The sequence below is a fragment of the Bison bison genome, unplaced genomic scaffold (assembly GCF_000754665.1).
Source record: "Bison bison bison isolate TAMUID 2011002044 unplaced genomic scaffold, Bison_UMD1.0 scf7180017864482, whole genome shotgun sequence".
Classification (NCBI taxonomy): Eukaryota; Metazoa; Chordata; class Mammalia; order Artiodactyla; family Bovidae; genus Bison; species Bison bison.
The window spans coordinates 1069017-1081740 of record NW_011495042.1 but is presented as its reverse complement, the minus strand read 5'-3'; the positions used below and the strand labels follow the sequence as shown (position 1 = coordinate 1081740).

General features: G+C 42.9%; 1 protein-coding gene across 1 annotated transcript in view; it reads right to left on the bottom strand.

The window, feature by feature from the left end:
• LOC105004690 (serine protease 42-like) overlaps positions 1-565 on the bottom strand; it is a 4921-nt gene extending 4356 nt beyond the window's left edge. The window contains exon 1 of the mRNA XM_010862377.1: positions 128-565. Within this exon, the coding sequence (XP_010860679.1) occupies positions 128-410 (283 nt within the window). The 5' untranslated portion in view covers positions 411-565. The remainder of the gene's footprint in view (positions 1-127) is intronic.
• Between the last annotated feature and the right edge of the window lie 12159 nt (positions 566-12724).

The window sequence follows — 12724 nt, the reverse complement described above, 5'->3', positions numbered from 1 at the left end:
CCACGCCTTGGGTTCCACAGCAGGGCTGCGCTGATTCAGACCCCAATCCTCCCAAGCTCCTGAGGAGCAGCAGCTCCCACCCTGGCGCCTCAGCCCGCCCCTCCGGACGCCCAACGCTGAGAGTCACCTAAGCTAAACTCCACCAACTTGGGGACTTCGGAAGCGCCTCTGAGGGGTGGCTGGGCCACCGTGCGGTTCTTCGCGTCGCCTCCCGGGGGAGCTAGATAGGGGCAGGGAGGTAGCCGACCCATCCTCCGAGGCCTCCGTGAGCCAGGGTTGAAGGAGCAGAAGCCAGACCAGGAGGGTGTGGGGGCCGCCCAGGGACGCCATGGGCTCCGCGATAGCCTCCGCGCTCTGCGGCGCCCCCTCGCGGCCGGCGGCTGAGTGGCAGCATGGGGACCACGGCGCATCTGGCTGCTGCAAGCCGGCCTGAGAGCGCAGTCACGCTCTCGCTCTCAGATCCTCATCCGAGACAGTCTCCACCCAGAAATCAGCCCAAGACCGAAGGGTTAGAGTCCATCTGAGGAGACTGTCCTTGCTAGGGGCCTGCCAATTTAATGTTTTTGAATTGTGGTGCTGGAGAAGACTCTTGAGAGTCCCTTGGACAACAAGGAGATCAAACCAGTCAATTCTAAGGGAAATCAACACTGAATACTCATTGGAAGGGCTGCTGCTGAAGCTGAAGCTCCAATATTTTGGCCACCTGATGCAAACAACTGACTCACTGGAAAAGACCCTGATGCTGGGAAAGACTGAAGACAAAAGGAGAGGAGGGCAACAGAGGATGGGTGGTTGGATGGCATCACCTATTCAAGGGATGTGAACTTGGGCGAACTCTGGGAGACAGTGAGGGAGGGAGGCCTGGCATGCTGTAGTCCATGGGGTCGCAAAGAGTTGGACATCACTTAGCGAGTGAACAACAACAATTTAAAGGCAGGTGCTTCCTGACACCCCTGCCCTTCTTGGTGTGGTACCTGGCCTGGAGCTGGTGAGGATGGGCAGTCTAGGAATTTGCTGAGGAGCCCTAATTCTCCATAACAGTTCCTCAAGGCACGGCTCATTCACCAGACCTAGACTTGGAGGTAGGGGGACTGCAGATGAAGTGGGCTGGGCAAAGGACCTGGCTGCCATGGCTTTTTCCATCATGAGGATGGATACCTTTTAAAATGAGCCTCCAGCAAAGATACCTGTGGGTCAATCCATTCTTATTAGCTCTATGTCCCTGATATCTATTTGTCTTTGTTGCTTAAATGCTTCTACCAGGCCTCTGCCTCTCTGGGTTTCATTATTCCTGTCCAAGTCAGGGGGAAAACAATACTAATGTTTGAGTTTCAGTACTTCCCACTTTTCCCCAGCCAAAAGAGGATTGCCAGTTACAATGTTTTTGAGGATGTGGGTGTTCCTCTAACAATTTATTTTCAATGTCTTGTTGAGGGGGTTATTATCTAAATTCCTCTTTCTCTGCATTTCTCTCTACATTAAGCCAGGAAATTTCTGGCATATCAACTTCCTTTTGTACAGTCTACTACTGCATTCAGGTTTAAGACAACCCAATAAACAGGTATCCATAGAAGCATTCCTACTTGCCTGAACCACCAATCTGAATTCCAAATTTCTACCAAGTGCACTCTTCATAAATTTGGCCCCAACCCTACCCAATCAAGAATCCCTCAAATCCAGTAGTATCCATATACCCTTGTTTGTTCCCATGTAGATCAGCAAAATCTTGCAGTTCTTTTTGTAAGGAAGCCTTCTACCCTGGGTTATACTTTGCCCCTATCCTAGAACATGCTGGGATCTTACACTAGTTATTAGGTCTAGAAGCAGTGAAGACTGGGTGGTATAGGGAGAGAATTCAGTTCAGTTCAGTCGCTCAGTAGTGTCCGACTCTTTGCGACCCCATGAATCACAGCACGCCAGGCCTCCCTGTCCATCACCAACTCCCGGAGTTCACTCACTCATGTCCATCAACTCAGTGATGCCATCCAGCCATCTCATCCTCTGTCATCCCCTTCTCCTCCTGCCCCCAATCCCTCCCAGCATCAGAGTCTTTTCCAATGAGTAAACTCTTCGAGTGAGGTGGCCAAAGTATTGGAGTTTCAGCTTCAACATCAGTCCTTCCAATGAACACCCAGGGCTGATCTTCAGAATGGACTGGCTGGATCTCCTTGCAGTCCAAGGGACTCTCAAGAGTCTTCTCCAACATCACAGTTCAAAAGCATCAATTCTTCGGCGCTCAGATTTCTTTACAGTCCAACTCTCACATCCATACGTGACCACTGGAAAAACCATAGCCTTGACTAGACGGACCTTTGTTGGCAAAGTAATGTCTCTGCTTTTGAATATGCTATCTAGGTTGGTCATAACTTTCCTTCCAAGGAGTAAGCGTCTTTTAATTTCATGGCTGCAGTCACCATGTGCAGTGATTTTGGAGCCCCAAAAAATAAAGTCTGACACCGTTTCCACTGTTTCCCCATCTATTTCCCATGAAGTGATGGGACCGGATGCCATGATCTTCGTTTTCTGAATGTTGAGCTTTAGCCAACTTTTTCACTCTCCTCTTTCACTTTCATCAAGAGGCTTTTTAGTTCCTCTTCACTTTCTGCCATAAGGGTGGTGTCATCTGCATATCTGAGGTTATTGATATTTCTCCTGGCAATCTTAATTCCAGCTTGTGCTTCTTCCAGCCTAGCGTTTCTCATGATGTACTCTGCGTATAAGTTATATAAGCAGGGCAACAATATACAGTCTTGATGTACTCCTTTTCCTATTTGGAACCAGTCTGTTGTTCCATGGCCAGTTCTAACTGTTGCTTCCTGACCTGCATATAGGTTTCTCAAGAGGCAGGTCAGGTGGTCTGGTATTCCCATCTGTTTCAGAATTTTCCACAGTTTATTGTGATCCACACAGTCAAAGGCTTTTGCATAGTCAATAAAGTAGAAATAGATGTTTTTCTGGAACTCTCTTGCTTTTTCCATGATCCAGCAGATGTTGGCAATTTGACCTCTGGTTCCTCTGCCTTTTCTAAAACCAGCTTGAACATCTGGAAGTTCACGTTTCACGTACTGCTGAAGCCTGGCTTGGAGAATTTTGAGCATTACTTTACTAGTGTGTGAGATGAGTGCAATTGTGCGGTAGTTTGAGCATTCTTTGGCATTGCCTTTCTTTGGGATTGGAATGAAAACTGACCTTTTCCAGTCCTGTGGCCACTGCTGAGTTTTCCAAATTTGCTGGCATGTTGAGTGCAGCACTTTTACAGCATCATCTTTCAGGATCTGAAATAGCTCAACTGGAATTCCATCACCTCCCCTAGCTTTGTTTGTAGTGATGCTTCCTAAGGCCCACTTGACTTCACATTCCAGGATGTCTGGCTCTAGATGAGTGATCACACCATCATGATTATCTTGGTCATGAAGATCTTTTTTGTACAGTTCTTCTGTGTATTCTTGCCACCTCTTCTTAATATCTTCTGCTTCTCTTAGGTCCATACCATTTCTGTCCTTTATCGAGCCCATCTTTGCATGAAATGTTCCCTTGGTATCTCTAATTTTCTTGAAGAGATCTCTAGTCTTTCCCATTCTGTTGTTTCCTTCTATTTCTTTACATTGATCGCTGAGGAAGGCTTTCTTCTCTTGCTATTCTTTGGAACTCTGCATTCAGATGCTTATATCTTTCCTTTTCTCCTTTGCTTTTCGCTTCTCTTCTTTTCACAGCTATTTTTAAGGCCTCCTCAGACAGCCATTTTGCTTTTTTGCATTTCTTTTCCATGGGGATGGTCTTGATCCCTGTCTCCTGTACAATGTCACAAACCTCGGTCCATAGTTCATCAGGCACTCTATCAGATCTAGTCCCTTAAATCTATTTCTCACTTCCACTGTATAATCATAAGGGATTTGATTTAGGTCATACCTGCATGGTCTAGTGGTTTTCCCTACTTTCTTCAATTTAAGTCTGAATTTGCCAATAAGGAGTTCATAATCTGAGCCACAGTCAGCTCCTGGTCTTGTTTTTGTTGACTGTATAGAGCTTCTCCATCTTTGGCTGCAAAGAATATAATCAATCTGATTTCAGTATTGACCATCTGGTGATGTCCACGTGTAGAGTTTTCTCTTGTGTTGTTGGAAGAGGGTGTTTGCTATGACCAGTGCATTTTCTTGGCAAAACTCTATTAGTCTTTGCCCTGCTTCATTCTGTATTCCAAGGCCAAATTTGCCTGTTACTCCAGGTGTTTCTTGACTTCCTACTTTTGCATTCCAGTCCCTAATAATGAAAAGGACATCTTTTTTGGGTGTTAGTTCTAAAAGGTCTTGTAGGTCTTCACAGAACCGTTCAACTTCAGCTTCTTCAGTGTTACTGGTTGGGGCACAGACTTGGATTACTGTGACATTGAATGGTTTGCCTTGGAAACGAACAGAGATGATTCTGTCGTTTTTGAGATTGCATCCAAGTACTGCATTTCGGACTCTTTTGTTGACCATGATGGCAGAGAACTGGTGTGCCCTTATTATGTAATTTACTCACATGAGGTCATTACAGTGTCTGTAAGGCAGAGAGACCAGCCTTATGAAATGGGAGGAGGTGCTGTTTCTGTTAGCAAGAGAGGCTCAATGTGGCTGGGCGTCAGGGTGTCCTAAATCTATCCAAATGTATACCCCCTTGTAAATTTTCAGGGTCTCACTCCCAAATCTATGGCCTAACTTTTTCATAAGAGTGCTGATGAATCTCTTAATTCAGTTGATGTTGAAATTCAGCAAACCCAAAAATAATGAGCCCTAAACCCCGTGCTCCACAAGAAGCCACTGCACTGAGAAGCCCACTCGGCACAACTGGAGAAAGCCCATGTGCAGCAATGAAGATGCAGTGCAACCAAAGCTAAATTAATTCATTTTAAGACAGAAAAACCAATTGCAAATTTTCTATTAATGGTGAACTACAATGATATTTTATGTGTTTCATCGGTTTGTTTTTTTTTTTTGCCACATGGCATATGGGATCTTACCGAACTTCCCCAACTAAGGATCAGACTCGCCCCCCTGTATTGGAAGTGCAGAGTCTTAACCACTGGACCACCAAGGAAGTCCCTATACACTTCATCTTTAAGAGTACATTTCATGCGGAGAAGTGTCACCAAATGCTATTAACCCATGAACATATGGCTTGAAGCAAAAAAATCTTCACTTGAAAGGTATTTGTTGAGTTCTTTTGGATTCTTCTCCAGTCATTTGCCTTTTATCCTGTCATTACATTGCAAATTAATCACTTCATTGAAGTTTAGGTGGAAGCCACTCAACCACCATGTTAAGTAGATTTTTGAAATATGTAAATCTCCTTTGCACTGACATTGAGGTACAAAAACTGCCTCTGGAACAGTAACAGAAAACTCAGAAAATATATCTACTGCAAATGTGCATGGAAATGCCTGTCTTACATCTTGTTTTAGCTTTGGACAGCACAGGGACTTTATAAAGTAGCTAATACAACTTGTGATTCAAAAAATGTTACTTATCGTCAAAGTGATTTACCATAATATAGATAATAATGGGCTTCCCAGGTGGCACAATGTTAAAGAATGCAGCTGCCAATGCAGGAGACAGGAAACACAGGCTCAATCCCTTGGTCGGGAAGGTCCCCTGGAGTAGGAAATGGCAGCCCACTCCAGTATTCTTCCCTGGAAAAGTCCATGGACAGAGAACCCTGGTGAGCTACCGTCCATAGGGTCGCAAAGAACTGGACACAACTGAGCAGCAGCACACACACACATACACAGACAACAACACAAAACTAATCGAGGATTGGGAAACACTGTCACAAGGCACTTGCACTACCTGAGAAACAAATACCAGTATTTGAAAGAAGAGGACTCATCTCAAGATACTCACTGTAAACTCAAGGGAGACCAAAAAAGGTAAATACTGCAAGTAAGACAACAGTGGGCCTTCCCTGATGGCTCAGAGGTAAAAATCTGCCTGCAATGCAGGGAACACGGATTTGATACATGGTTCCAGAAGATTCCCTAGAGGAGGAAATGGCAATCCACTCAGGATTCTTGCCTGAAAAACTCCATGGACAGAGGAGCCTCACTGGCTACAGTCCATGGGGTTGGAAAGAGGCGGACACGACTGAGTGATTGAGCAGAGCATGAAGACAATAGTGAGGGAAAAAAAGAATCACAAAAAAGACTCCATCGATGTAAAGAGAAGGGGAAAGAGAGGAAAAGAGAAAGAAGAGACAGGAGAAATAGAAAAAACAAGCAAGCTGGTAGATTTTAATCCAACAATAACAGTACTTACACCAAAGGTAAATGAATCTATTAGATTACATTAGTAGTTTTATTAATTCATGTTCATGTCGTATTATATGAATTAAGACAGACTGCAGAGATTTTTTTTTAAAGCACAACTATTTATCCACATTAAATATAGACAGGTTATAGGGGAAAGTATAGAATATAATACATAATGCAAATACTAATCGAAAGAAGAAATGGCTAGATTACTATCAGGTAAAGTCAACATCAGAACAAAGAATATTGTCAGGGATAAATAAAGACAGTAATTGCATAGTAATAAAATCTAAATATGTTAGGATCCTAAATGGAGCTAGTAACAAATCTTCAAAATTTACAGAGCAAGGGCAAAAAAAAAAAAAAGATATTATGACCACAATTAGAATTTGGAACTTTAACATGTCTTTCATAATTGATAGAAAAAGTATACAGAGAATTAGTAGGCATATATAAGATCTGCAAAACACTATCAGTGAATTAGACCTAATTGACATTTATAGAATACTCTATCCTAACAACAACAGAATATATCTTTTTTTGAGTGCACATGTAGAATACACCAAAATACAGCATATTATGGGCCATTAAACAAATGGCAGCAAATTCAAAAGAATTAAAATTGTACAAAATATGTCTTCAGATTATAACAGTATTAAGCTAGAAACCAATAATATAAAAATATCTAGAAAATTGCAAAATGTTTAGACAGATATTAAAACTTTAATTTTGTACTTCCAGAATGGCTGCGTGAGGAACTTGATTGATTCTCTCTTTAGAGAGCAAGCTATTTATAGCTGGTGAAAATTATTTAAAAAATAACTAAGTTCTCTGGAAATTGGCCTGAGAGGACACAGAAAATTGAGAAATATTTATGCAAGAAAATCTAAAAAATCTTGGTGAGAACGAAGAGTTCTTGGCAAGAGTCTGTGGTATGTGAGCCATGACCAGCTCCTATCCCCACTCCTTAGCTTCATATTATGGAACTGTGCTCTGGGCAAGTGGCCAAGTCAACTGGGTCTCCCTCTCTCCCAACTATGGTTTCACTCAGAAGTAGATAGCTGTGTCTTTCACTCTCCCAAGACCAACTGCAGAAGCTCTATTCTAGCAGGCACGACTAAGAAAACCTTCCTTCCCTCACTTAATTCCTGCTCAGAGCAGAGGCTCTAGTCCAGGCAGAGCAGGCTAAGAATCCCAAGTCTTCAATGGCCCCCTCCCAGTTCCCTCCCAGAGCAGAGATTCCAAGCTGGAGCAAGGGAGATACCATCTCACTCTCCAGTGCCCACTCCTGGAACAGGAGTTTCACTCCAAGAGAAGCAGGCTGCCATCTACTTCCCTAGCTCTGCTGCAATAGCTCAAACATCCTGCCCAGGAGAACAGGCTCTGTGACTCTGGTTGAAATAACTGAATTTATTATTATCTGGAACAAAGGGTGGAGAAACTCATGCCTAATGGAGTTGTTAAGAACAAAAGACATCTTCCTGGTGAGCACTTAAGAGAGCGGCAGTAGCTCCATGATGCTAGTGACAGATTAACAGCAGATTAACCAGAAGTTGAAAAGAGAAAACCAGTGAAAGAGGTGGCCAAGAAGAGTTCTCCTGGAAGCACACTCACCCCCGGGGGCGCGGGGGGGGTCTAAAACACTGCGTATGTGCTAGGCTATGCCAACTCAGGAACAATAAGAGCAGGAAGTAGGGGTTTCCCTGGTGGCTCAGTGGTAAATAATCTGCCTGACAATGCAGGAGACACAGGTTCGATCCCTGATCTGGGAAGACCCCACAGGCTGCGAAGCAACTAAGCCCCTGCGCCACGACTACTGAGCCTTTGCTCTACAGCCTGGGAGCCGCAACTACTGAGCCCATGCACCCTAGAGCCTATACTCCTCAACAAGAGAAGCCACCGCAATGAGAAGCCCAAGCACCACAACTAAAGAGTAGCGCCCCCTTGCGGCAACTAGGGAAAACTTCGTGCAGCAACTAAGATCTGCTGCTGCTGCTGCTGCTAAGTCGCTTCAGTCGTGTCCGATTCTGTGCAACCCCATAGACGGCAGCCCACCAGGCTTCCCCGTCCCTGGGATTCTCCTGGCAAGAACACTGGAGTGGGTTGCCATTTCCTTCTCCAATGCATGAAAGAGAAAAGTGAAAGTGAAGTCGCTCAGTCGTGTCTGATCCTAGCGACCCCATGGACTGCAGTCCACCAGGCTCCTCTGTCCACGGGATTTTCCAGGCAAGAGTACTGGAGTGGGGTGCCATTGCCTTCTCCAACTAAGACCTAGAACAGCCAAAATAATAAATAAAATGATAAAAAACATAAGGGCACGAAGTAGAGCAAATATAAATGTGCTTCCCAAACCAAACACAGATCTATCAGCAGAGGGCAGAACCCTTGCTAGTTCAACGGATCAAAGCACAGCCTGCACAATGAGCTTTTCTGACCCAGAGGCAACTCCTAAAAAGCCCAGCTTAAAAATAAAATCACACTCATCCATAGTTGGCTGAGAGGCAGTGCACATACCAGAGGCTGTATCTTTTAGGAATGAATGGACAGGGAATTTCCAAGTTTCTAGTCATCAGATGAACATGTGGGGGAAAAGTAAATTCCCTAAACGGTGAAAACAGTCTCCAAGACATGCACACATTTCCAAAGGTAAACAGTGAAAATAAAACTAACCAAAGGGGCTTACACACAACCAGTGACCAATAAGAGGCTTATGCTGATCCACGAGTTAACACTAGGAAGCCAGGCTACAAAATAAAAATAAGGGGAAAAAAAAAAAACTTGAGCAGGGATATCAGAGGCTGCAAACTGAGAGGGAAAGAGACTTCACAAAATTATCTCACACAAATACTAAACAAACAGACAAATGATCACAATCCAGGGTAACCAGGGTAAACAAATGATCACAATCAGTATCCAGGTTTGTACTACATTATCTGTGATGTCTGCTATTCAATGAAAAAATTACAAAGCATACAAAGGGATGAAATAAAATTTTAAACATAAACTTCTTTCTCCGCCTGTTTGAGCCACTACCCCCTCATCTTTAGCATGCACTGTGTATCTGCATCATATAACTAAGTCCACTAGAAGACACAGGAATGCCTACTCACCAAAACAAAAGCAATTTCCTCCTGACACCAGAAGGTAACTCCTTAGGAGATAACATTCCTTTCTCAATCCTGTAAGAGGTCGCAGTAACCCTCTAACCTTACTGGACTACGTAAATTGTTAATATGTGACTCTGTGCATAAACCTTCGTCTCAAATCTTATATAACTGTGCAATGACCTCTAAGAGGCAGAACAATACAATCCGGAGAACTTTCTGAAAGACTGTCTCCTGGATTATAATCCTCAAGTTGGCTCAAACAAAAGTTTCCATTTCTTTCTTAGACTGACTGATTAATATTTTTTATCAACAAAAGATACACGAAAGTTTAACCAATACATAGGAAAACAAGCAGATAACAGAAACTATCTTTTAGGGACCCCATGTGTTGAACATAGCAGACAAAGGCTTCAAAATAGTTATTTTAAATATGTTCAGAGAAGAAAAACAAAATAAGCATGCACACACATACATACATACATGTCATCTCAACTGAGGCAAGAACATTCCTTTCTTTGGGATTCCTTTCTCAGACAATAAAGTGTCTCCCTGCAATGCGGGAGACCCAGGTTCGACTCCCAGGTCGAGAAGATCCCCTGGAGAAGGAAATGGCAACCCACTCCAGTACTCTTGCCTAGAAAATTTCATGGATGGGGGATCCTAGTGGGCTACAGTCCATGGGGTTGCAAAGAGTCTGACACGACTGAGCGACTTCACTTTCACTTTTCAATACTCTTTTATGATCAAAAAAAAGGAGTAAACTAAGAATAGGAAGAAACCTCCTCAATATGATGAAGGCCATATATGAAAAAGCCACAATGAGGGGCTTTCCTGGTGGCTCAGTGGTAAAGAATTCGCCTACCAATGCAGGAGACATAGGTTCAATCCCTGGTCCAGGAAGATCCCACATGCCATGGAGCAACTAAGCCTGTGTGACACGACTGCTGAGCCTGTGCTCTAGGCCCAGGAGTCACAACTACTGAGCCCGTGTGCCGCAGCTACTGAAGCGCGCATGCCTAGAGCCTGTGCCCCACAACAGGAGAAGCCACCTCAATGAGAAGCCCGAGCACTGCAACTGGAGAGGAGCCCCACTCACTGCAACCGAGAAAGCCCGCGCAGCAGTGAAGACCCAGCCCAGCCAGAAATAAGATACATACATAAAATTATATATAAAAGAGAAAAACCCACTATGAACACCATACTTAATGGCAAAAGACCTAAAGCTTTTCCCCTAAGATCAGGAACCAGACAAGGATTCCCACTTCCACCACTTCTATTCAACATAGTATTGAAGGTTCTAGCCAGGCAATTAGGCAAAATAAAGGCACCCAAACTGGACAGGCAAAAGTAAAATCATCTCTGTTCACATGATCTTATATATAGAAGTCCCTAAAGATTCCACACAAAGAAAAACCCTAATAGAGATAACAAATGAATTCAGAAAAGTTGCAGGATATAAAATCAACATGCAAAGATCTGTCACATTTCTATACACTAATAGTGAACAATCAACAAGGAAATTAAACCAAATATTAACCAGAAATCAATGACAGCTTAAATATCAAACTGAAAACTCCTAGGGCTTCCCCGGTGGCTCAATGGTAAAGAATCCACCTGCCAATGTAGGAGACACGGGTTGGATCCCTGATCTGGGAAGATCCCACATGCTGCGGAGCAACTAAGCCCGTGTGCCATAACTACTGAGCCCACGTGCTGCAGCTACTGAAGCCCGTGCCCCCTAGAGCCTGTGCTCAGCAACAAGAGAAGCCACCGCGATGAGAAGTCCTCAAACCGCAACTAGAGAAAGCCCGAACAGCAACAAAAATCTAACACAGCCAAAAATAAAGAAATAAAAATTTTCATACTCCTAGAAAAAATTATAAGGGCAAAATCTGTGTAACCTTGAAGTAGGCAAATACTTTTGTGACATAATGCGTGCTTAGTCACTCATTCATGTCTGACTCTTTGCGACCCCATGGATTGTAGTCCGCCAGGCTCCTCTGTCCATGGGTTCTCCAGGCAAGAATGCTGGAGAGCGTTGCCATTCCCTTCTCCAGGGGATCTTTCCCACCCAGAGACTGAACCTGTGTCTCCTGTGTTTCCTGCATTGCAGGCAGATTCTTTACCTACTGAGCCACAGGGGAAGCCCCTTTGTGAAGTAGACACAGAAACAACTGATAGAAGAAAAATTGATAAATTGGACTTTATCAACATTAAAGAATTCTGTTCTTTGAAAACTACTGTTGAAAGAATGAAAAATTCAAGGCAGAGATTGAAAGAAAATATTTGCAGTACATCTATAGGACAAAATATTTGTATCCAGAATACATGAAGAATTCGTACAACTCTGTAAGAAGACAAATGGCCCAGTAAAAACAACAAAAGCCAAATACTAGTGACAGGAAGCAGAGCAGTGGTTGCCTTGGGCCAGGGGCAGAGGGAAGAATGAACTGTGAAGGGACACAAGGGCACTTTTACAGGGGATGGAGTTGTTCTGCATCTTGATTATTGTGGCTTTACAAATATATCTCTCTCAAAGCTAGTCAACTATGTGCAATTTACTGCACTTAAAAATACACCTTGCTAAAATTCATTTTTAAAAATAAATAAAATCAGGATTAAAAAAAGGAAATGACAAAAACAAGTCCACTTGCAATTTATATCAAAAAGAATAAAATACTTAGAAATGCATTTAACCAAGAAGGTGAAAGTATACTGAAAGCTACAAAAACTTCCTTTAAGGAAATTAAAGATTTAAACAGAAAGGCATCCTATACTGAAGAATAGGAAGATAGAACTGAGAGCTCAGAAAAAAAACCACCTCACATATATAGTCAAATGATTTTCAACAAGGGTGTCAAGAACGTTCAGTGAAAAGAGGATAGAATTTTCAACAAACTGCGCTGGTACGACTGTATATCCTCAGGCAAAAGAATGAAGTTGGACCCTTACCTTACACAATACACAAAAATTAACTCAAAATGAATCAAAGACCTCAATGTAAGAGGTAAAACTATAAAACTCTTAAAAGAAAACATAGGAAAACATCTTCATGACATTGGATTTGATGGTGATTTCTTGGGTATGACTCCAAAAGCACAGACACAAAAGAAAAAACAGATAAACTGGATTTCATCAAAATAACTTTTGGTTTACAAAGAACACTATTAGTAGGGTTGAAAGATAGTCCACAGAAAGAGAGAAAATATTTGTAAATCGTATATCTGATATGGGATTAGTATCCAAAACACATAAAGAACTCCTACAACTCAATGACAAAAACCCCAACAACCCAATCCAAAAATCAACATAGGTGGTGGGATGGGGAGGGTGG